The following is a 24,645-nucleotide window of genomic DNA, read 5'->3' on the forward strand; positions in this document are numbered from 1 at the left end:
TTTTATTAAAATTTGAACATAAGTTATAGTAAAACATCACAAACTCTCAATTCAAATGATTGAATAACAAAAATAAAAGGTTTTTGTATACTTCCAATCTAAAAATAATCGGGATATGTAAGATTAGGCGGAGAATAATCGGATTAGGCGGGAAGTAATCGGATTAGGTAGAGAATAATCGGATAACTGATTTGTTTAGGGGATTAGTCATTAATCGAGGCGAATATAATGAGTCTAGCAATTAAGTGGGGAATCATCGGGGTAGACGGAGATTTTTAGAAAAGGGGTTAATATGGTTATTTAGAAACTCTCTCTAGTCATCATTTATGTAAACTTAATAATTTCTTATGCGCCATTTTTAGGTGTCAGGCTATAGCTGATTTAGCTGGCATTATTACTTCATCCCAAAACTTGTCTTTAAAACCTGTTTGATTTTATTCAGTTCCTTGATATGCTTGGTTTGGTCACATCCCGAAAGTAAACCAAAGTAACTCTTCTCGTCTATCGCCATAGGAGACCCGATATCCGACCAAGACCAAACCATGTTCTTGTCCCGAAAATCCAACAAGCTAATGTAACAGTTAAATCCTTTCTTGGAAACAATGTAGCTACAAGAAGACAATTCTTAAAATGTTTTTTTTTTTTGTTTTTAGAATGAAAACCAATATCTGTAAACCGAGGGTAGAACCAATAGCTATTGGGTCAAACCCAATGTGTGTAAACCGAGCGTAGAACCAATAGGCAATAGCTATAAACCGACCATAGAAACGGGTTTCTTCCATACCGCTGTAACCATTTGAGTAAACCTTTTTAAATACGACAACCGCGTTTTACCAATTAAACGACTTTTTCTAGCAATTCAATCGACCTTTTTATTATTTTATTTATTTTTCAATTCGTTTTTTCCTCGAAGGAGCATCGCGTAAAAAAATATCATAAAGAGCCTTTAATAAGTAGACATAATAATTATAAAAAAAAAAAAAGGAAAAATAAGAAAGAAAACAGAAAAAAATTCTTTGCTTTAGAACAAAGGCAGAGACACAAAACAAAGGCTAATTCGGAGCTCTCCTCCACATCTTCTTCTCCGCAACAAGAACAAACAACCAAAACAAAGCCAAATTTCCCAGAAAATCAGATCATTCTTTCATCAATTTCGTCTTCCTTTGATCATTGGCGAGAATCCATCAGCTCAAAAATCAGAGAAGCTGATTCTTCTCCGATCGTTATTTTGTTCAGACGTTAAGGATAATTCCGATTTCCGATTCTTCCTAGGGATTTGATCGATCGGTGAGACGATTGTTGAATTTTCTCTATTTATTCGTCTATTTGTTTGAATTTGATCGTAAGGGTTTTGATTAGGTTTTGCACCAAAACAGCCGTCGAAAGGGTGTTTCTTTGATCTGGTTTCGATGGCGGGATTAGATAAAAACGCTGGGAAGACGAAATCGGCTACGACGTCGTCGTTTTTCAACAGGTCGCTTACAATTCACGGGAGAACAGTGGTGGATTCGAGCCCCAAATCCCACAATCTCAATCCTTCTCTCAATCGTACCACCTCCATTACCAAATTCTACACCCCCGTTGAATCTATGGGAAGTTCTCTTAAAGGCAAAGTCAAAAACCTTTGTAGATTATTTGAGAGTTCCAAACCCGTTAAACCAGCCTCAGCTGAGATTCCTCAAAAGCAGAAATCCGGCAAATCTCTTTTACCCGAATCCCGGATATCGCCTTTTTTCAGCTTAAACAACTCGGTCATCCGTCTTCCCGGGACAGAGGACAGGATTGTGGTGTATTTTACTAGCTTGAGAGGGATTAGGCGGACATATGAGGATTGCTATGCTGTGAGAATGATATTTAGAGGGTTTCGTGTTTGGATTGATGAGCGTGATGTCTCCATGGATATAGCTTACAGGAAAGAGTTGCAGATTGCAATGGGAGAGAAGAGTGTGTCGTTGCCTCAAGTTTTCATTATGGGAAAGTATGTGGGTGGTGCTGATGTGATCAAGAGTTTGTTCGAAATTGGCGAGCTCGCCAAGATTCTTAAAGAGTTTCCTATGAGACAACCAGGCTTTGTTTGCCACTGCTGCGGGGACATCAGATTCGTTCCGTGTTCCAATTGTAGTGGGAGCAAGAAACTGTTTGATGAGGATGAAGATAGGCTCAAGAGATGTCCGGACTGCAATGAGAACGGATTGATACGTTGTCCTCATTGCTCATCTTGAGAGATATCAATCAACCTGAAAAACCATTAAAAAAAAAAAAAAAAGAGGTATTTATTTCTCTTTTGATGTTTCCATTGTTGTGTAGAACAGTGAATGATGCTACAAGTATCCGAAAATCTCTTTTGGATCAGCAGCATTTCACTTTGGGGTTAAGGTTTGCGATCAATGGTAATGGGAATGCTGGTGATCGTGGATTTAGTTATGTATGTTTGCTACTAAGGACTAATGTAATTTGTGTAATCAAAATGTCTGAAACGGGTAGTAAGCATTTTGACTCTTGTGTGTCAATGTTGTGAGAGACAACTTTGTGCTTATGCTATATGTATTTGATTGTAAATACTTAGTGTGTTTATGGGTATCATGTTTGATTACGACAGTAACTGGATGATTCTACTCAGTTGATCGTCTTTTATGACAAACTTGGTGAGAAGTATTCTACCGACGTAATCATCCATCGTTCTTGTTTGCTAACTCTCGAGTATCGATCAAGGACACTCAGACTCAACTCATCGGTTGGGCGTAATTGAATCCTGGTGGTTGAAACATAATATATAAGTCTATCATGTATAATTGACAATATTCAAATCTTGCTTCCGCTTACATGCTTGATTATATCGGTGACAAGTCTATAAGAAATGGGTCATACTTCATTTTCACATTTGATTGACTTTTGTTTATAAATGGTGCTGTGCAACTCATGCAAAGTTACGTATTAGGTGAACTCAACGTTAAACCTCTATTTCCGGCAAAAAAATCATTCCCTCAAAAGAAACTAATTCATTAATCATTCGCTGAGACCAACTAGTCCTTTGGGTAATCCGGCCGATACAACAGGTTGGAGCCAATCCGATAACTTTGGAAAAATGATAGAATCAGACGCGGTTAAAGAGAACACTTGCTTCACTTACTTGATTTGTTTGAAGAGATGTAGACTAAAAGATACTATCGAACTCTTTCTAAAATGTCGAGGGTTCTTAGGCTATCTCGCGAAACGCAAGTATTCTCCTACACTATTAGGCCCAAGACTGAATCTTTGCAATCAGAAGCAAATTCCACTCTTGAAAAGCCCAATTGTATTAATGATGAGGCAACCCATGTGAAAACTCAAACTTTTAAAAAGCCCAATGTTTTTATTGCCTAATCATCATCATCATACCAACATCATCATTATGAAATATGAATTTATGATGGTGATGACAATAATATTATGATGATGATGATGTGATGCTAAAATAAGATATACATGTGGAAGTTTTATCTTTCGGCACGAGGAAATCCATTTTACGTTTGAGTTTTGCATCTTTACTTCTTTTATAGTTTTAGTCATAGTTGACGGTTATAGATTGTTCTTCACGCAACGCTTTCTCTTTAATTAAAAGGTTACTTGAACAGTTGAACTACTTCTTACTAGTGGTATCTTTTTCACTCACGCATCCACCTCCCACTTGGACCCATTTAATACATAAATTACTTTACTATTATTACTAGCTATTTTCTGTTTCCGACCCATTTTCCAATCATAACAGAAAAATCGTATTCTTTGGAAAATTGTCTTTGTTTTTGTCTGGGAAATTTATGTTTGTATCGCGCTTCTGGTCAAAAACCAAAGTTTATTTTATATGGGACTATATATTTACGCATAGGAACTGAATCTGAGAATGGGAACGGCTCCAACTCTAGCGTGATTTCGGTGGAAAAGGTATAATACTGATAGCTTAGGCATAACCATGTAGCTTTGCAATGTATCGGGCATGATCGAACAATTATTATAAGATCATATTTAGAGTTAAGATTTGAATAAAAAGAAGTATATTTCTTGATGATATTTACAAGTGTTAGTGTGCACTAACTTTTTATTTTTTTGATGAAGTGTGCACTAATTTAAATGAATGATTTTCTTGTAATATCTTAAACTTTAAAATTAACTCTAGATTTCATATTTAATGAAACAAAAGAAAAGTCGCAATGAGATTAACAAGCTAAAAAGTCATCATTTTCATAAAAAAAACTGCTGTACATTATTTTAATATATAAGTGGCGGAGGCAAGTGTAGTGGAGGGGGTCAACTGACCCCAACAAAATTTAATTACCCTTTATGTTTTTTAAGAAATTATAACATTAACTCCACTGAAGATTTGACATTGACCCCTATAAATTTGACTTAAACTCATGATTTACTTAAAAAAAAAATAGAAAATCCATATTCTTATAGCTACAAAGATTTGATCTTTTAGATTGAATCCAAATACATAATACAATATAATAATTTAGACAATGTAAAGTTTTCTAAAATTTGGGCTTATAATTTGTTTTTTAAAGTGCATTTCAGTATTCTTTTTTGTTTTGTATAATTTTGACCCCAATAAAAGTTCGTCCTAGCTCCGCCACTATATATAGTGACTTCTCTTTTTAATGTGTAGCCTGTAGGAACGATGAAATCAAACACACCCATAGATCTATTTTCCATAACACACATACACAAGATCTGAACGATAAGAACATTTGATTGGAGATGAAGTCTAAGTTGACATGTCGAATAAGTTTATTTCAACCACCTCAACGAATATATACGGCCTTCAAGAATACGTAACCGTCTCAAAGCCACTGTTTCAAATTAAACGTAGATGTTAATGTATAATGTAAGATATTGAGATTCTTTTGGGCAAACGGAATTTTATATCAATATCGATATGTTGCCAGGATATGAGAACCATGTGATGAACGATAATACGTGATTGCTTTTCTTCAACTTGGTGACAGAGAAAAAAAAAAGTTTAAAGGAGAAAAAAAAGCTGTTCAACCAAACGAACGAACTTGCAAACGAGTAAAGACCAGATCTATGGCTGCAAATGGATGACATATAGATGAATGGTTGAAAATTTTTGAATTGAACAAAAAAAAGTTAAACATCATTCAATTCATTCTTCTGCGAAATAGTAGTTATAAGGGTTGAACAATTTTCCTTCATAATTTATTCATTTTTTCAACTTTTTGGGTTGAATGGGTTGAATCAATTTTCTAACTTATTCATTTCAAATGGTAAAAAATGAGATGGATGGTCATTCAACTCTTTCAACCTTTTATTTTAAGTCTACCATTTGCTTCTTCCGCCGAAGCAAAATGCATGAAATTCTTCGATTTTTGTGCTATTCTTTTTAAAAACATTTCTGCCTCCTACACACATTCGTTGTTGATATTTAAAAACATTGGGATCAAAAATACACCTTAGATGAATAAATATATACTATTTGTTAACATAATTTGATGTTATTTTGACATATATATATACAATAAATATGTTATCGTCACTGCATAATATTAATTAGTTGTCTTCGTCAACAGTGTGTATGATTAATTCCCATAACATTATCGAACTTTGAAGTTGGAAGAACAACTTGGTATGTTTTATATGTATATAACAGATCTCATCATATTATAAAATTCTGAAAATGTTCCGTTGGCAAATATATGTGTGTACGTAGACTATATCACATCTACATGAAACACAAACACATGGATTTCTTCTAAACACAACAACATGGATATAAATCCAATATTATCGGCGTATTAAAAAAACAAGACAGTGTATGAGTGTGACAATCAACCATGTGAAATCTTGTCTTTCCATATATACATATTTTAGTACTTTTGTTTTATTTTATTTCTTTGTTATTTTACTAGTATATATCTTAAGATAAGCTTATGCCAACTGACTTTCAAATCAAAATGGAATATACTCGTTTTGTTAGGTGGTTGGATCTCATATACAACATAATTTTTTGTAATTTATTTAACTTTCCCTAAATCCGTCTCACCAAGTAATTAAACATTTTTTACAATTAGGAATATGCTTAACACTATAATGTTTATTAGAAACAGATCATGGATAATTATCCTAATTAAATGTACTATTTAACCTTCATTCATGTTAATATTAAACGATTCCATTGTAGGGAAAGTTTCGACTGCTAGGGAAAGATGTTAATCGTGGCTGCCAGTCAAATATTAAACGATTTCATCGCAAACTATTTAATAACTCTGAATAAACTTACCCAACATTAATATTTGACCAATAAAAGTCATAAATAGAGCTTTTGAAAATATTTATGGGGAAGAATTCAATAGTTTCGAATCATGTTAACCTTACTCTACCTAAGACGACCAAATAACTAGACTTAAAAGCAAAGAATCGAATTAAACGAACCACCACTCGGACAATTATTAATTTCTGATAGGCAAAATAAATTCCAGGTGTAATACCACGTCAGCAAAAGAAAACACGTGGACCAATGATGTAAAAACGTGCACTGGAACAGTAAAAGAAGGGATTCCACGCGGTATCACAGCCTCATAATATTCCCTTCAAAATGGGAATATTATAATTTTTATCCAATCCCGAAATTAACTCTTTTTTTTTTTTTTTTTTCTGACAATGACAAAGAAAATAGGTTTCGTGTAGTGAGAGGATCCTCCACATGTCGTTAAAAAACAAAAAAAATGGTAAGAAGAGTGACTGGCTTTAGCCGGTAAAACCAATAACCTTCAACTCCCACATCCGGTTCCGTTGTTAATATAATTTTTATTTTTTTCTCTTGTTTACAAAAACTGTGTGTATTTATTTTCTTCAAATGGGGGTTTAAGCTTTTTTTCAGTTGTTGGTTTTTTCTTTTCAAAGGGTTTTATGTCTTCTTCGTTATTTCTATTCTAGAAGAGAGAGAGAGAAAGACAAGGACGATCGCTAAATCTTTTTTCTCTAAAATCTTAGAATTTCCAAGTCTCTGTAAAGTTTTCATTGTATAGCACAATTGTTCTAATCAGAGATTCGTGAGAGGATCATTTACTGGGTAAAGGTTGCGTAATTATTCAGTTTGCGTGATCTATATATAATTAACTGGCGCGATATTGTGATCCAGGAATCGTTGTTGGCTAATTAGGTGAGTTTTTTTTTCATCAGAATTCATGATGATCTCAATTCTGTTTTCTGATTCTAACCTCGATCTGACAAAATCTGATGTCGGATAAATATTTGCCGGCTTGTCAGAAGTTGACAATCGAGATCTGATCAGTAAGGTCATGTTTCTCGTTTGTTTCTACGTAAATTGTGAACATTTGCGTTTCTCGTTTCTTTGATCTCAGTTTTTGCGTGACACGTTGCTTGTTTCGCTGCATTTTTGCATGTTTAAAAAAAAAAAAAAAACTTTGATCAAAGGGTTTGGGGTTTCATTAATGATCTGAATCTTTTAGGGTTTAGTTTTGTCTTCCTGATTTTGCATTTGACATGGGATCTGTAGATCACTAGTTTCACAATTTGTTCAAATTATACTGATTTCATCCTGAGCTTAATTTTGCTGGAGGTGATCATCATGAGATTAAAAGTTTTGTGGTGAATAAATTTTGCAGGTAGTTCTGTTATGCATAATTGAGAGATGGTGGTCAAAAGGAAGTTAAGTTGTGGCTCTAAAGGTTTTGATTTCCCCAATATTCCCAAGGCTCCTCGTTCAAGCAGGGTAAAAGATTCGTGTGCTTCATTTGGATTTGTTTTTTTTTTTCTATGTTTTTAATACGTCTCTGATGACTTTTGTTTATCTCTTGTAGAGGAAGGTGTCAGGTAAGAGAGCTGATGATGATTATGAAAGTGAGATCTGTGCTATTGATTTGCTAGCTTCTCTTGCTGGCAAGTTGCTGGAAGAAAGTGAAAGTTCCTCAACGTCTACCTATGCATTTGAAGGTGATAATCTTGATCATTTGGGTGGAGTGGTTAAGCTTAAGCAAGAACTTGAAGATGGCTATAACAAGCCTTGTCTATCTAAGTTTTTCGATCAAGGAAACCCAGCTTCAAAGTCTACTAGTGAAAATACGAGCGTGACTTGTTTGCCATTTTCGTCTTTGGAAAATGATTGCATTTTGGAGAAAACACCGGTTTCTGATTGTAAGCCGGCGTGTGGTTTGAAGTCCCTGGTAGGGGAGGAAACATGTGTTGTTAATGAGGATGCCGGGTCTGGACAAGGAGAAGCAACTGGTGCCTTAAAGGATCCAAGTCATTTACATTTGCAGTCTCCAGAATCGGTCCATCTGGATGGAGATGTAAAATTGCCACCATGCACGGATCAACTCCCTAATGATTCTTTTGAAGGATATGGGAATCATTCTAAGTTAGTTTGCAGAGATGATGACGAAAACTATTGTAAGTATTATAAATTTAGTGACAAATGTAAGTCATATAGGCCTCCCTTCCGGGTTGGAAATAGAAGAATAATGCAGTCAGTGAAGACAAAATACGGCGGGAGATCAATCTCCAAGTTGAAGTGTTTTGAAGACACTAGAACAGGTTAGTATCATATATATTACTGTGTTTCTCTTTGGTGCATTTTTTTTTCTGCCGCTCTGGCCTTACTTTGCTTGCGGATATCTGTCTAGATGGTCGTTTGAAGGCTCTGTACCGCAAGAGAAAATTATGTTATGGTTACAACCCATGGAAGCGTGAGACCGTTCATAAGAAGAGAAGATTGTCTGCCAAAGGGTTAGTGGTTAATTATGATGGAGGGCTCAGTAGTGAAAGTGTTTCTAATTCACCTGAAAAGGGAGAATCAGGTACATATCAGTCTATATCCAGATGCTTTATTACCTGGCTGATATGGTTGTGATTCATAATTTTTTGGCTTCTTTGTTAAATGCAGAAAATGGTGATTTCTCTGCTGCAAAAATAGGTCTTCTTTCGAAGGACTCCCGTGGTACTTTGATCAGTTGATAATTCACAGTCTTATTGACCGAGACATGATATGTGGGTCTCATGTTATTTCATTGTTTGCAGTAAAGTTCAGCATCAAGTCCCTTAGGATTCCAGAGCTTGTTGTTGAAGTTCCAGAGACAGCAACAGTAGGCTTATTGAAGGTGCTTGATTAAACGTCTTTTCCTACCGTTCTCTTTAGATTTTTTGTTCTACTGTGTACAATGATGAAGTATTTACATAATCTTTTTGGTTGCAGAGGACAGTGAAGGAGGCTGTTACTGCTTTACTTGGTGGTGGAATACGTATTGGGGTGTTAGTCCAAGGGAAGAAGGTTAGAGATGACAACAACACACTATCACAGACTGGTCTTTCGTGTAGAGAAAATCTTGGCAACCTTGGCTTCACATTGGAGCCTGGTCTGGAAACACTGCCTGTACCTCTTTGTTCTGAAACTCCTGTCTTTTCCATGCCAACTGATTCTACAAAGTTGTCAGAAAGGTACTAACAAACTTGCTCTTATATATTTTTGTCGCTGCAAGTTTTACTTTTGTGTATGGATAAATTTAAAGCTCTAGAGGTATACCTAAGGAAAATCATTTGCTCTTGCTAGGTCCGCAGCTTCTCCTTCGTTAGATACTAGAATTCCTATCCCTCTCCAAGATGAAGATCCCCTGATTAATTTGGGAAATAGTGTGGAGAACAATCATGAATTAGTCCCACATCCGAGTGACATATCAGCAGCTGATGAACAACCTTCATCAGATTCAAGAGCGCTGGTTCCAGTTTCGGCCTTGGAATCCGAGGCTCTTGCACTTGTTCCAGTTAACGAGAAACCTAAGCGTACAGAGCTTTCACAGCGCAGAACCAGGAGACCATTCTCTGTTACAGAGGTAGAAGCTCTAGTACGAGCAGTTGAAGAAGTTGGGACTGGAAGGTAAAAAGACTGTTTTGGTTGATGATGGTTAATACGATAATATGGACCATGGTTATGGGGTCAAACTAATGATAGATCATCATCTTATTTCACAGATGGCGTGATGTGAAGTTGCGTTCTTTTGAAAATGCAAGTCATCGAACCTATGTGGACTTGAAGGTATGAGAACACATATCAGAAAATGATCAAACACACTTTGAATCTTAGCCGCTACAATTTGTAGCTAAATGGTTCCAATAACTTTGTGTTTTGTTGCAGGACAAATGGAAAACGTTGGTTCACACAGCAAGTATATCACCACAGCAACGAAGAGGAGAACCAGTGCCTCAAGATCTGCTAGACAGAGTCTTAGGAGCACATAGGTTTTGGTCACAGCACCAAATGAAACAGAACGGGAAACATCAGGTGGCTACAAGTACAACAATGGTGGTTGAATCAGGTTCGTCCGTGTAAAGAAGGAGAATGTTAATAACAATAACTTTCACTTGACGACTAAGGAACCAAAGTGGACAACTGTACAAAGGCAAACAACAAAAGTACAGAACCATACTTAATTTCTGGAAAGAAGACATTTTTTTTTGTAATCATAGCTGGTAGAAACTTGACGTTCCTTGGCACTTTTGGTTACTTTTATGGTACGTCTGTTCATTCCAAATTTCTAGTTGATTTGATTATGTAATACAGACTATACAGTGATATTGGTGGTTGGTCCATGGATAAAGGGGACATGTAATTTTTAGACAATTCTTTTATTTTTTTGTTCATCATTCAATTCAATCTATGGCAGTGTAACTTTGAGTACTCTCTTATCAATATCTTAACCATTTGACATATCTTTTTTACTTCCAAAAACCATCATCTCGAATCTGTATGGTCTGTTTGTTTTCTGAATGTTAAAGTTATACCTAAGTTTCTTTTATGATTATATTTATACTATTCAATCTTGCAGAAAAGTTGATGTGGCGGTTCTATTTGACGTGTTGAGTAAAATAACAACGAACATGGTGATTTCTTAGATTCGTGCTGTTGTTCATTGTTCTTTTTAGTTATAGAATGTTAATACGTGTGACCAAGAAAACTAGAAAAGGAAATTGTAATAGAAAATTATTAAAATATTAATAAAAGATGCCAACAAAAATGGAAAAGGGTAAAAAAAAAGGAAATTCTGAAACGCAGATATGGGCCTATGCTCTTAAGCCCATCATAACTAGGACCAGGAGCTCTGTCTATATAAGCCGATCATAATTAATCTTTCGTGGATAATTCTCACAATTTCAATTTTCTTCTTTCGCTCTCGTTTCCTTTTTCTTCTCGGAGTTTCTCCGAACCATCTTCAGGTATCGTTTTTGATTATGCAGAACTACCCCTTCTTTGAATCTGGGTTTGTTTAACATAGTGTATGTTTTTCTTCCGTTTAGGTTCTTAGATTTCAAACTTTTCTGTTCCAAAATCAAAACTTCGATTAGGTTTTCATCAATCAAATCCGAAAGCCCTAATTTTTTTGGTGTCTTTTTCATCTTAGGGTTTTCAATTTCAAAACTTGTATTTCTCTTTTAAGATTTTATGTTTTTTTTTTGGTTTCAGATTAGGGTTTTCTGATTAATTTCAAATCAAAAGCCCTCTCTTTTGGATTCTTTTTTTCCGAAGGCTTTTCTAACTTTCGTGATTCTAGTTTTCTTAAATTTGAAACCTTTATTTGCAAATTCAGATTTTAAAATCTCACACATCGAAAGACCCTCTTTTGGATTTACGTTTTCTTCTTTTTCGAGGGATCTTTACTTAAAAAAGTTTTTATTTTTTGTCTTAGGTTTTAGTTTGTTTAAAGTTTTCTGTTTTCTCTTAAACCCAAAAGAAAGGGACAACACATTATATGATTGTGTCTGTCCGGTTTCTAACTTGGGGAAATTGTCCCGTATAGTCCGATGTTGCCTAAGATCATATGCTTGTCGATCTATGTTCGTAAGTAAGAGATTGGAGAAATCAATCTCTATAGTTGTATTGTCTTGCTGTGCTGGGACAGCTTGATATAAACTTCAAAATTCTGCAGCCTTTATTAGGGCTTGAACAATGATGTTCCGAGAATTTCAATTCTCTACTTAAACGATACAATTCAATATCCTGCAAACTGATGGAGAATAAAAGTCCTTTTAATAAGGCAATTGTCCGTTTAAAGATATATTGCTGTAGCTGGGACAGCATAGTCCGATGTTGCCTAACAGAAGCTAAGTTCATATGCTTGTCAATCTATGTCTTGCTGTACTGGGACAGCTTGACATGAACTTCAAAATTCTGCAGCCTTTATTAAGGCGTGAACAGTGATGTTCCGAGATATTTATTTCTCTGCTTAAAAGATATGAATAAGGCAATTGTCCGATTAAATATATGTTGCTGTTGCTGGGACAGCATAATCTGATGTTGCCTAACTGAAGCTAGATCATATGCTTGTCGATATATATGTCCGTAAGTAAAAGATTGGAGAAACCAGTCTCTATAGTTCTATTGTCTTGCTGTATTGGGACAGCTTGAAATAAAGTTCAAAATTTCTGCTAAGATCAGCCTGTATTAAGGCTTGGACAATGATGTCCCGAGAAATTCAATTCTCTGCTTATAGAATTCAATATTCTGCAAGTTTATGGAGAATTCAAGTCCTTTAATAAGGCAATTGTTCGATTAAAGATGAATTGCTGTAGCTGGGACGGCATAGTCCGATGTTGCCAAACAGAAAAGCTAGATCATATGCTTGTCGATCTATGTCCGTAGCTAAGATCATATGCTTGTCAATCTATGTCCGTAGTTTGATCATATGCTTGTCAGTCTATGTCCGTAAGTAAAGGATTAGAGAAATCAATCTCTACAAATAATAGCTCTATTGTCTTGCTGGACTGGGACAGCTTGATATAAACTTCAAATATCTCTGCTAAGATCAGCCTTTATTAAGGCTTGGACAATGATGTCCTGAGAAATTCAATTCTCTGCTTTAACGATACAGTTCAATATTCTGCTACTTGATGGAGAATAAAAGTCCTTTTGATAAGGCAATTGCCCGATTAAAGATATATTGCTGGACAGCATTAACATTCAATATTCTGCTATATAGAACGTCAATCTCTGCTTAAACTATACATCTCACTGAGATATGAAATTCAATACTCTGCAAATTGATGGAGCATAAATGTTCTTTAATAGGACTTATGTTTGATGGTGTTCCGAGGTTGGAATCTCGATTGTGTATTAAAAGATAGTTTGCTGTGGCTGGGCAGCACAACAACGTTCAATGTTCTGCTCATAGTAACATATGCTTGTCAATCTATGTCTTGCTGTGCTGGGACAGCTTGATATAACCTTCAAAATTCTGCTATGGTCAGTCTTTATTAAGGCTTGAACAATGATGTTCTGAGAAATTCAATCCTCTGCTTAAACGATACAGTTCAATGTTCTGCAAACTGATGGAGAATAAAAGTCCTTTAATAAGGCAATTGTCCGATTAAATATATATTGCTGGAGCTGGGACAGCATAGTCCGATGTTGCCTAACAGAAGCTAAGATCATATGCTTGTCGATCTATGTCCGTAAGTAAAGGATTCGAGAAATCTATCTCTATAGTTCGATTGTCTCTATTAAAAGATAGTTTGCTGTGGCTGGGGCAGCATAATAACGTTCAATGTTCTGCTTGTAAGGATTGTCTAAAGACATCCCAAGAATGTGAAATTCAAACTACTGCTGAATCTCTATTAAATACGGATGATACTATATGAATTTAGTATTTAATTCTCTGTCTTGCTGAGTCTTGACTATACGTTTAAAATATTCAAAACGCTGCATTACTACAAGAATCTGTCGTCTGGGCGAGGAGGTATGTATTTCTTCTTTAACTAGATTCTACTTATGTTTTGTAAGTTTTTTTTTTATGTTAATGTACATCTCTTATAAATCTTAGGCTATAGAAGAATAAATTAGTCTCTGCTTGCCTTACTGTGTTCTAAGTTCTAATCACATCTATTACTGATTGTGGTTAAAACTTAGTTACACTTTGGTTCATAAAACCAAGAAAATTACAGTATTGATTAAATAAAATCCTTAACTAGCAACTCCCTCTCAAATTATTGTTTTAGCCGTAAAACACCAAATTAGATTTTGAATACAAAATATAAAACTAACCAAAAAAAAAACAAATAAGAACAATTTAAATAAACACCAAACAATGAAATCCTTGTTTCTTTGCTTGTTTGATTCCTCTGCTTAGTGCATTGCTTGTCTCTTTGCTTGTTTGATCACTCTGCTTAGTGCATTACTTGTTTGTTTGCTTGTTTGATAGCTTGTTTGATAATTCCTGTGCTTAGTGCTTTACTTGGTTCTTTGCTTGTTTGATTCCTCTGCTTAGTTTATTTGATTCTTTACATGCTTAGCTTTGTTTATTTGATTCTCTATTGCTTTGTTTATTTGATTCTTTAATTCATTTTCTTAGTGCATTGCTTGTTTCTTTATTTCCTTAATGTATTGTTTGCTTCCTTGATTCCTCTCTGCTTACTTCTGTCTTTTCTTATTGTTTACTTATATCATTATATGCTACATTTCCTTAATTATTTCTTACTTGATTGTGTAGTGTACTCACTACTAGCTCTCTCTTTTCCAATATATTTTAACTCCCACATATACAGTTCGCATTAGACGAACACAAACACTAAACATAAACATACACATAAACGCATTACACAAAACACATACACATAAACGCATTACCCGAACACATACACTAAAGGTAAACATGCACTGATGCACACAAACGTAACTTTTGTTCTCACACTGATACAAACATTAAAAAAATGCTAATACGTATACAAAAATAAACACATTACTCAAACAAACATCTAAAATGCTCACACTGGTACATAAATCTTTCAAGTTGAAGAATCATGTGTGGCTACTCTTGTTTCAGTCTTTGTTGCTCGATCCAACTACTCTATTTGAGTTCAAATCGAAACTCAGATATTCATGAAAATGAACATATATATTACCAAATTATTGAACAAATATTTTTAATTCCATTTCAAATTTAGAAAATTGAGAAACAGAGTGTGTTTCTGCCAGAAGTTGGAAGTTTGGCTCTTTAAAGACACATTACAAAATTCAGAACATATATTTTACTCCCAAAAACGTAATTGAAAAGTATTACCAATTATTGAATTTTTTTGTCAATGATTATATCGTTTTCAAAGCATTTCATTATCTATTGGGTAGAAGTTATAACAACCGAACGCCCAGGCCTAGTTGCAACTTTGTTACATAATAGGTTAGTTACACTTTGATTCCTAAAAACCAAGATGTAAAATTATTGATTAAATATAGTCCCTAACTATTTGACCAAAATATATATATATATATATATATATAGTCCCTAACTAGCAACTCCCTCTCAAATTATTGTTTTAGCTGTAAAACACCAAATTTAATTTTGAAAACACAATATAATAGTAACCAAAAAAAAAAAGCAAGAGCAATTTAAATAAACACCAAACAATGAGATCCTTGATTGATTTTCATACAAAAAAAAAATACATAATTTGTTTTATCTAAAATAATCTGGATTTGAAAATTTTGGCCGTTTACATAATATGGCCATAAATTCATCAATTCACAACAACTTAAGTCTACAAAATAGATTACTTGTCGAAAACGACTATTGCGCGCGATTTTTCAATATCTGCATAGATTTGATCCACTTCTCCCCGAGTACCATACATTTGCCCTAAAGGATCGTAAAAATACTGCACATTGAAATTAAATGAATATTAAAACATGTTATATAATACACATTGAAATTAAATGATTAAAACGTATTATACATATATATATATGAAAAATCAGATATGAAGTAAAAACTAAGAGTTGGCAAAGATAACTAATTCTTAAAACTCATGAATTGTGAATTTTGCGGTGACAATAAGAAAGTGAGTCTAGTAGAAAATATCTAAATCTACATGAAGCTAAGCTAACAGCTAAACTATTATCACTTAGTTGATAGCATATTAATTTTCCATCACAAGACGATATATCAAAAGAAAAGAATAATATAATTACCCGGTAAAGTCGGTCATGGGGCTTAAGACGCTCCTCAGCGATCCAACCAGAACGAAGCCAGTTGTAACGAGGACACGTATTATCAAACACAGTACAAGACGTATTTGGGATTTTATTCAGTTGCCTTCTGCGACTCACAATCATCAACGTCTCTTTACCTTCCTTTGACAGATTTGCAACGCTGTTCTCATAACTGATCACCTCCGACGATCTCCTCTGCCGTGGACGTTTCTGTCGTCGATGTCCAGAACTAGTAGATTCAGCCTCCATATCTTATCCTTGTTATCGTTTTAACGAGTTTCAAGTCTTTTTATATACACAAAATTTATCACCTTAAGGATACAATTGTGCCATGTGTTTTCTCATCTTCGTTATTTTTCACCTTATATAGAAAGATATCTTAAAGAGATTACAAAATCTCCAAATACATTAATGTATGTTCGCTATTTTGCACCACAAATGGAAACGTATCTTAAGAAATTTACATAATGTCAACAATACATTAATGTATTTATTTCCATAAACAAAATTATGTATTTTTTTTACACTTAACACCAAATTGAAAATGAATATCAGTTTTAAAATTATTTTTAATGAATTTTGTCTTTAAATTTTTAATGAATTTTTGCTTTTGGAAAATTTGAGTTTTCTTTTCTGGATTTAGCTAATACTATTTCATGTTAAATTAATACAACTTTCAAATTGAGAAAAATGATTACATGCATAATGCATTGCTGTAAAACAAAATTAATTACAAGACAATCAAGTAAATAGTCCAAGTTCCAATGGATTTCACCGATATAACATTAGTTTATCATATATTAGATGAGTACTCACATATTTAAGAACCTCTCTAATTTAAATTTCTATTGGTTTATCTTAGTCTTTGCATCCTTGAATATTTTTTGACATATAGGTCAAATTGTTAATGTCAATCTAAACTCTGTAAAATCGAACATCTATTGGTTTAGTCAAGTTTAATATACTGTACATATCTTTGATGTATAGTATATAGGAGATGAATACGTTTTGCGGTATTATTTGATATAGGCAAAATTTTAAATTACATTGGTTAATGAAATAGCTCGAGGCATTTTATATGGTTCAATAAACCCGGTTTATAAGGTTTTGGTAAAACAAAAAAGGGAAGCAGAAGAAATCGGTTGTTGTCGGCGCCGGAGGAGATGAGTGGGGCAGGTGTGCCGGACTTTTTCTACAGGGAAGCTCAACGTCTTGGCTATGTTGCTCGCTCTGCTTTCAAGGTCATAATTACATTCATGCCCTCTTCTGCTTCGTCTCCTTCTTCTTACATTGACTCTTCTCTTTATCTCTCTCTCTCTCTCTCTGCAACTACAGCTTCTACAGATTCAAAAACAGTACAAGCTCATCAAACCAGGCTCCTCTGTTCTTGACCTGGGTTGCGCGCCTGGTGCTTGGCTTCAGGTCTTTTTTTTTTAGATTCCATCAATTCCAAGTTTCGAATTCTGTGTAAAGAGGCTTAATCTTGAATTTGTTGCTATGCTTCTGTTCAGGTTGCTTGCCAAAGCTTAGGTCCACTTAAAAGTGGTGGAATTGTCGTCGGTATGGATATAAAGGTCAGAGGAAGCTTCAAAAATGTAGTCTTTATGCTCTAAACTGTGTGAATCCATGAGCTTTTTTTTTTTAATTTCAGAGCAGAAGGTGAAGGTTCCTCCACAGTGTGATTCTCGAGTGCAAACCATTGCCGCCGATGTTTTAAACTTTCCCAGACAAACGATTCGGGAGTTATCGCCTCAGGTGATTATTAGAATTCATGATTGGAAACTGTCTCTGTGACTTTATCTCCTCTATTTGTTGATGATAACAGCAATAGTCATGAAAAGTTAGGATCTTTCTTGTTCATGAACTGTATGTTGGGGTTGGGGACTTGGTTTCCCTGACCATGGTTGATGTTTTTGTTTTTTATAAAACTGTTGTAACACAAGTTATGGATTGCTCTGTGGTGCAGCAATTGGGATTTTCAGTCATTCTTTCAGATATGTGTCACTCAGTATCTGGAATTACCACTAGAGATGCAGCTCTGTCTGCTGAATTGGGAATGCGTGCACTTGATTTGGCTGTTGGTCAAGCTGCTATCTCTCAGTCACCTGATGATGATAATGATGGAGGCGATGAGGTTCCAAGCAACGAAAGTCGTCGTGGTGTACTTAGGCATGGGGGTCATCTTGTAATCAAGCTTCTAGAGAGCGAGGACGCTCAAGGTACGGGAAAGAACTGTAACATAGAGTCCAACTACAATACAATTGAAAAAATGCTTCTTCTTTACATTGACACTGTGTCTATTTGTTTAGATTTTGCTCGAATTTGCAAGCCTATCTTTAACAAGGCGTCTTGGTTGAGGCCAAAAGCTACAAGATCATCATCTCGAGAAATTTACTTGATTTGCCAGGGATTTCGATAGTAAAAGCTTTCATATACAATGGAAATCCAATGGTAACACTTTTTTAATTGATGTATTCAGTATTTTCTTGGATTATGTAGTTTACAAAGGAAAAGAACAAATTGAATAAATAGAATGCAGGGGTTGTTGCGTGTGAACAAATTGAACAAATTAAGGTTGACACTGTTATTTATCGGATCTGTGTCCTCCCCAATGACCATAGACCTGTGTCCTTCACTGGTGTCTGTAAACACAAAAATGGTCATCACTCAACTGAGCAGAAAGAGCTGGAAGATCTGATTCTGGTCTGAAGGGATTCCAAAACTCGAAAAAGAATACAAACCTGCATTTTCACTGAAGGGAAGACGTTCCAAAACCGCAGGGTCTCATCTCCTGCTCCGGTCACTATAGTCTGGCCATCAGGTGACGTAGCCAAGTAAAGTACTCTCATACTGTGGCCAGTAAGTGTTGCAACCTACAGAAAACAATCATCGGTTGATGCGTCAGTTTATATATAGTAGAAGAGAGACAAAGATCACGAAATGAGCTTTCAAGTGTGAAATAAACTATGTACCTTTGACATGGATGGGTACTTCCAGAGCATGATTTGGTTTTGAGAGTACCCGTGAGTGCTCACTATCTCGTTAACATTCTTGCTCCATGCCAGATTGCAGACCTGGCTCCCAGTGTCAATGCTGTTTAACTGATGTCCGTTTGTCGTGTTCCAGAATCTAATGCATCTGTCTGCGGTTCCACCTCCTGAAGCAAGGAGGCTGCTCTGATGAGGAGACCATGTAATTGCCTTAACCGCTGCTGTATGCTCAGTCAGCTTCAGAATAGGTTGCTGTGAATGATTGTTCCAGACCAATAACTGTTTCAAAAAAAAAAAATACCCACCAATATTTGTTAATATGATAAGCTTCAAAGAAGTTCAACAGGTCAAATCTTAGCTAAAGGTCTATTGTAGTTAGGAGATTAAAGCTGTTGTGAATTGGTTAGAGAGCAGTTGAAAGTCTCTCATTAACCAACTCTCTTTGGCCTGGTGAATTGGAACAAGAAAAGCAGTTCATAGCTTTTGCTCTGATTATATGGAACACAGAGATTGTAGAGCACCGAATAAGCTTATATATGCTGAAGATCACCTGATTATCATTGCCTCCAGACGCAAGCTCTCTATCATCGTGAGACCATTTCAGACCGCAGACTTCAGATTTGTGCCCCACGAGTTTGCTGACATAATCGCTCTGGACTCGGATATCATGTTGAAGGATGTTTCTGTCTCTGCTCCCTGATGATAAGATCCTTGAGTTCCATGCCAAGACACCAGTTCTCGTCTGATGACCTCCCATGGTTCGGACTCTCTTGCACTGTATTCCGTCCCAAACCTGCCAGCAAAATTAAACCTTTAGCAACTTCAATGCATCCAAACAAAACTTTCAACAACCACAGATTGGAAGGTAAACAACAACACACCTGAACCTGACCATGACTTGTACCAATAGATATATATGAACCTTCCCGTGTCCACTGAACCGAGCACACGCTGTCATTAGGCCCTAGGTCGCATAACTTCGTCACCTAACCAATAAAGTCACTGTTAAATGAATCCACCACAACCAAAAACATTATGCAAATCTTAAAACTAGTCAAGTATATCAAAACACTCACTTTGCTATTGGAAGCCGTCCAAAGATAGACACAAGTACCAAGCCCAACCGCAAGAACATTCTGTGAGCTCCAGTCCACAACATTCAAGTAGAAGTCATCTTGTAAGGAAGGAGCATCCAAGACCTGAGACCACAACAAAACAAAAACTTTAATTTCTACCTCTCATGAATCTGTAATGACATCACATAAACAGATTAGATAGATCTAAACGATATAATACCTTATGAGGTGTTTTAGGAACCTTGCGAGGCGGTTTCGGAGGCGGAGACGAGTCACTGGAGAGACCATTATCATTTCCGAGAATGGAAGGAGAAAACGGCGAACTAGGGCTTGAATTGGAACGATCCGTCTTGAATCTCAACATGTTAGTACATGGACTCATCGGAGAAGAAGCAGATCCTTGACGACCTGCAGGAGACAAACAAGGAGAAGCAAAATCAGATCCAAAAAGCTCAGATTTCAAAAGTCTGGAGTAGGCTTCGTTCCCTCCCTCTTTAACAGGCGTAGTCGGTTCCTTATCCTGCAGATCGAAAGCATGGAGTCTCGAAGAAGATCTGCACGGTATGAATCTGTCGCTGCAAGTGGATTTAGACGGCGAGGATAAACTCGAAATCCCACGAAATGAGCTCGAAAACGTCTCCAGGCGCAACGAAGTCTGGTTCATCCCTGCGGGTAGATTCAAGCCGGTTTTGGTACTCTGTGGCGATGCCATTTCTGGGTTCTATTCAAAATCACTGGAAGTGTTGGTTTGGTCAGAGATTGAGACAAGGAACAACCGAAGGAGAAGATTGCAAAAGAATCAAAGAGAGCTTATCTCTTTTTTTTATTTTTTTCCTTCTTTTGCAAAGAGTAATGTTCTCCAACGGTCAAATTTTGGTGGTGGGAGAGATTATATAATAGTATATAGGAGCGGGATCTGATTAAAATATGTACATTTATGAAAGAAACCATGTCTCATCGGATTTGTGGAGTTCATGCTCCAACGGTCAGATCTTTGGTCCTAGCGTGGAAGAAGATCAATCTGGATAATTAAATTAACTAAATAACGAGTTTAGTTTAATTTAATCAATCTGGATATTTAAACATCAAAGCCGTCTTAGCTCAGTGGTAGAGCGCGTGGCTTTTAACCACGTGGCCGTGGGTTCGATCCCCACAGACGGCGGATTTTATTGACTATTTAGTTTTGGAACCATCTGTCTTGTCCTTTCCGGTTTGGTCCCCAAAATTTCGAGTCTATTTTCTGGTTTAGGATACATAAAAACTATAAACCAAACCCGACTCGGTGCACTTACTTCAAAACGAGTTTTAACCATTTTTATCTTGGAAGCAATCAATTCCATCTTTCCAAGGGGTTTTAGGGTTTCGTCACTCACCGATAATTCTCTCTCTCTCTCTCAATCATGACTGCCGAACAGAAAGAGGAGCTCGCCGCCAAATTGGAAGAACAGAAGATCGATGTAATGATGATCTCTCTTGTTCTACCCTTTTTTTTTTTTTGTCTTGTTATCTCAAAGTCTGAAAATGATTGAGCTGGATTCATATTATTGATTTCTTCCTAAATCGATCTAAGTTACTGGTTTAGATTTTTTAAACACTGGAGTTACCAATTTTAGATCTGAATCTTCTTTTGAAGAACTCCATGAACATATATCGATTGTCGCATTGCTTAAGTCGACAAATATCTAATTTCTTCTGATCTGGAATTGTAGCTTGATAAGCCTGAGGTTGAAGACGATGATGACAATGATGAGGATGATTCCGACGACGATGACGAGGCGGAGGATGGTAAGTATCTTCTATTCATTATTAGAGTCCACAAATGCATTTAATGTCTCCTTGCAACACTATGTGTGGAAGCCGCCGCATTCTATAAATTTATATGCCAAAATGCTAGATGTTTCGAATTTTGATGTGGTTAGTTCCATTCATGTCTTTTATAACTCGGGCAGCTATGTTGAACTTGAATTTACTTTCGTGTCGAGGAGTAGCAGATATGTCTATTTGATGAAAATCTGTAGCGTTGTTGTAATTTGCCTATTTGTTTAATCCATCTTATCATCCTGGAATTGTACGAATCATTAGCTGGAGACCTGTGTTTGGTAGATGCTACTGATTGGTGAATGTTTGATTCCTCTTGTAAATATAGAATAAGGAATTCGGTATCAATTCTTATAAGCTGAGTCATGACAGCCCCTATGATTTTTTGTAAACCAGGACATGATGGAGAGGCCGGCGGCCGGTCAAAACAAAGCAGAAGTGAGAAAAAGAGTCGTAAAGCGATGTTGAAGCTTGGGATGAAACCCATCACTGGTGTTAGCCGTGTCACCGTCAAAAAGAGCAAGAATGTTTGTGGTCTTCTGACAATCCAATCTTTGTTGTGTTCATTGTTTCCTATGTTTCAAAATTTATTGATAGAATGCGGATTGAAAAAATGCAGATCTTGTTTGTGATATCAAAACCTGATGTGTTCAAGAGTCCAGCATCAGATACATATGTGATCTTTGGTGAGGCCAAGATAGAGGATTTGAGCTCCCAGCTTCAGAGTCAGGCCGCAGAGCAGTTCAAGGCTCCTAACCTCAGCAATGTGATTTCACAGGGAGAAACATCGAGTGCTGCAGCTGCAGCTGCTGTTCAGGATGATGATGAAGAGGTGGACGAGGAGGGAGTAGAGCCAAAGGACATCGAGCTGGTGATGACCCAAGCAGGAGTTTCTAAGCCAAGGGCAGTTAAAGCTCTTAAGGCCGCTAATGGAGATATAGTCTCTGCCATCATGGAGCTTACCACCTAAATCTGAAACTTTTTCTACTTTGATGTGGTTTTCGTGTTTTTTTTTGTGTTTTGTTTTCCCTTTTCCTTTCAAGTGATTTTGCATGTTGTATCATTATATACCATAAGTTTGGACTCATTTCATATTTACAATTTCAATTTGAGTGGATTTTCGTGAGTTTATACTGTTTATTCACTTATCATCCTATCAAGAGAATTGCAAGTGTTTCATTTTTCTTTCGATAATAGTGAAGCCTCCAGAAATTGAAACTTTTGCTAAATCGTGTAGATATAGTTCGAGTGGAAGTCATGAGTTTAAGTGTTTAACAGGACTATTGTCTTATAGAGAGACCAAATGAGAGTTTGAGAGATGGGAATTGCAGAAGGAGAAACAAATTGATGACAGAGAAGATAAACCCAAAACGTGATCGATTTCAACTTTGTATACGCACTGGTGTATAGTGTAGATTCCTATAGACAATAAAATCGAATAGAAATAGTAATCACCAAAAATACTTGCCCAAGTTTTCACGAGTGCAACCTAGCTGCAATGGAAGCAACCTGAGCATCCATCTGTATCTCCCTAACTTTCTCAGCCGTGGCTCGGTGGAAGAACTGCTCCCTCGACAACAACCTCACATTCCTCAAATACTGATCAAACGGCAACGAACCATCTCGAAACGATTTATCCATGGAATAAACAACATCTTCAATGGCTAAATCCAGTGCAGTACACTCTAACATCTGTTTGGACAATGTCTCACTGCATTCAAATGCATCACCAACATCCAAATCTACTAGCAAATTCTTAGCCTTCCCTTGATTCTCCCTAATCCAAGAACCAAGAACATCAGTATTCATGGCAATAACCTGTAATTGCTGCTCTAAGGTCTCTTTCTCATTCACCATCTCCTTCAAACCATTGTTGATCTCCTCTTCTCTTCTCTTAAGTCCAGATTGTAAACTCAGTAATCCTTCCGTCTCCACTTCTCTAGCACTCCTCATCAATACAAGATCACCATGAACCATCTCAACAATCTTGTTGATCGCGTTCTTCTTATAAACCTCCGCCGCACCATCCGTCTGGTAAGGATTAAGAGGTCTCGAGTATCCAGATCCGATGGAAGGAGACGGTTGCGGAGGAGGACGGCGCTGAGAGTAAAGCGGCGGATCACGGGAGAAGGCGGCGCTGAGATGAGAGGCGAGATCTACGAGATTGGAGCTAGGGTAAACCCAATTTTGAAGGTAAGGAAGAGAGACGAGTCCAGAAGGAGAGACATTAGTGTGAGGTCGCTTGATGATCATGTCGCGCGTAGGGTTCACGTAAACGCAAGGAGGATAGTGAGGGTAAGATTCGAGGAGCCAGATCACGACGGGGATGTTGTAGTTGACGCCTTGGAAAGGCATCGGGATTGTGCCGTCGGCTTGGAGAAGGATCACGGATCGGCCATCGTTGTGTGTAAACGTCGCCGTTTTCGGGTCTAGGGAAGTGTAGGAAGAGATTAGGTTAAGGAGGTGTTGACGGATTAGCGACTTGGTGGTCTCGTCGTAGGGGAGAGCGGAAGGGCCACGTTGGGAGAGTGCGGAGGAAAGGAATTGGTGGATCTCTTGCATCTTCGCCGGAGGAGGAGCCATTGGCAAGTCAAATTCCGATTACTTGAAGACGACGACAGATGACGACTTCTTCGTTACTCCGATTCAGCGAATTGATTGACACTGGATCAAATAGTTGTGGGAAAAAATAATGTAAAATTCTTCAAAAGTAATAAAATAGTCTAAATTTCAAATTCCAATATTCTGCACCTAAACCAAAACTTTGACCCAAACA

General features: G+C 36.5%; 7 protein-coding genes and 1 non-coding gene across 11 annotated transcripts; 5 read left to right on the forward strand and 3 right to left on the reverse strand.

Moving 5' to 3' along the window:
- Positions 1-987: 987 nt before the first annotated feature.
- Positions 988-2,614, forward strand: LOC9309697 (uncharacterized protein At5g39865). 2 transcript variants are annotated; one of them, XM_002871540.2, is made up of 2 exons: positions 988-1,287; positions 1,377-2,614. In XM_002871540.2, exon 2 carries the CDS (start codon positions 1,410-1,412, stop codon positions 2,220-2,222), a length of 813 nt encoding a protein of 270 aa, XP_002871586.1. In that variant the 5' UTR covers positions 988-1,287; positions 1,377-1,409; the 3' UTR covers positions 2,223-2,614. The 2 variants fall into 2 exon arrangements, with proteins under 2 accessions (XP_002871586.1, XP_020879435.1); XM_021023776.1 differs by having other exon boundaries at positions 989-1,287; positions 1,360-2,614.
- A 4,229-nt stretch (positions 2,615-6,843) lies between these two features.
- Positions 6,844-10,695, forward strand: LOC9307657 (telomere repeat-binding protein 4). 3 transcript variants are annotated; one of them, XM_021023774.1, is made up of 11 exons: positions 6,844-7,156; positions 7,623-7,729; positions 7,818-7,830; positions 7,951-8,550; positions 8,640-8,813; positions 8,900-8,953; positions 9,034-9,113; positions 9,209-9,450; positions 9,563-9,886; positions 9,982-10,045; positions 10,145-10,695. In XM_021023774.1, the coding sequence occupies exons 2-11, from the start codon at positions 7,649-7,651 to the stop codon at positions 10,337-10,339; spliced, it is 1,827 nt and encodes a 608-aa protein (XP_020879433.1). In that variant the 5' UTR covers positions 6,844-7,156; positions 7,623-7,648; the 3' UTR covers positions 10,340-10,695. The 3 variants fall into 3 exon arrangements, with proteins under 3 accessions (XP_020879433.1, XP_020879431.1, XP_020879432.1); XM_021023772.1 differs by having other exon boundaries at positions 7,818-8,550; XM_021023773.1 differs by lacking the exon at positions 6,844-7,156 and adding an exon at positions 7,194-7,292 and having other exon boundaries at positions 7,818-8,550.
- A 4,713-nt stretch (positions 10,696-15,408) lies between these two features.
- LOC9307658 lies at positions 15,409-16,642 on the reverse strand. Its single transcript, XM_002873583.2, has 2 exons — positions 15,965-16,642; positions 15,409-15,651 (listed from the first exon to the last, which is right to left on the reverse strand). Exons 1-2 carry the CDS (start codon positions 16,232-16,234, stop codon positions 15,547-15,549), a joined length of 375 nt encoding a protein of 124 aa, XP_002873629.1. The 5' UTR covers positions 16,235-16,642; the 3' UTR covers positions 15,409-15,546.
- Positions 16,643-17,060: 418 nt separating this feature from the next.
- LOC9309698 (ribosomal RNA large subunit methyltransferase E) lies at positions 17,061-18,541 on the forward strand. Its single transcript, XM_002871543.2, has 6 exons — positions 17,061-17,226; positions 17,321-17,407; positions 17,497-17,559; positions 17,642-17,740; positions 17,952-18,204; positions 18,295-18,541. The coding sequence occupies exons 1-6, from the start codon at positions 17,149-17,151 to the stop codon at positions 18,402-18,404; spliced, it is 690 nt and encodes a 229-aa protein (XP_002871589.1). The 5' UTR covers positions 17,061-17,148; the 3' UTR covers positions 18,405-18,541.
- Positions 18,430-21,064, reverse strand: LOC9307659 (protein FIZZY-RELATED 3). Its single transcript, XM_021023775.1, has 7 exons — positions 20,272-21,064; positions 20,052-20,174; positions 19,857-19,961; positions 19,526-19,768; positions 18,958-19,254; positions 18,727-18,858; positions 18,430-18,627 (listed from the first exon to the last, which is right to left on the reverse strand). Exons 1-7 carry the CDS (start codon positions 20,761-20,763, stop codon positions 18,574-18,576), a joined length of 1,446 nt encoding a protein of 481 aa, XP_020879434.1. The 5' UTR covers positions 20,764-21,064; the 3' UTR covers positions 18,430-18,573.
- A 77-nt stretch (positions 21,065-21,141) lies between these two features.
- Positions 21,142-21,213, forward strand: TRNAK-UUU. Its single transcript has one exon. It is a non-coding gene; the product is annotated as a tRNA-Lys (tRNA).
- Positions 21,214-21,350: 137 nt separating this feature from the next.
- Positions 21,351-23,009, forward strand: LOC9309699 (nascent polypeptide-associated complex subunit alpha-like protein 3). The gene is made up of 4 exons (XM_002871544.2): positions 21,351-21,508; positions 21,761-21,836; positions 22,266-22,396; positions 22,489-23,009. The coding sequence occupies exons 1-4, from the start codon at positions 21,452-21,454 to the stop codon at positions 22,837-22,839; spliced, it is 615 nt and encodes a 204-aa protein (XP_002871590.1). The 5' UTR covers positions 21,351-21,451; the 3' UTR covers positions 22,840-23,009.
- A 122-nt stretch (positions 23,010-23,131) lies between these two features.
- On the reverse strand, positions 23,132-24,618 carry LOC9307660 (protein ELC-like). Its single transcript, XM_021022574.1, has one exon. It carries the CDS (start codon positions 24,450-24,452, stop codon positions 23,346-23,348), a length of 1,107 nt encoding a protein of 368 aa, XP_020878233.1. The 5' UTR covers positions 24,453-24,618; the 3' UTR covers positions 23,132-23,345.
- Positions 24,619-24,645: the final 27 nt, after the last annotated feature.

This window comes from Arabidopsis lyrata, assembly GCF_000004255.2.
Source record: "Arabidopsis lyrata subsp. lyrata unplaced genomic scaffold ARALYscaffold_6, whole genome shotgun sequence".
Lineage (NCBI taxonomy): Eukaryota > Viridiplantae > Streptophyta > Magnoliopsida > Brassicales > Brassicaceae > Arabidopsis > Arabidopsis lyrata.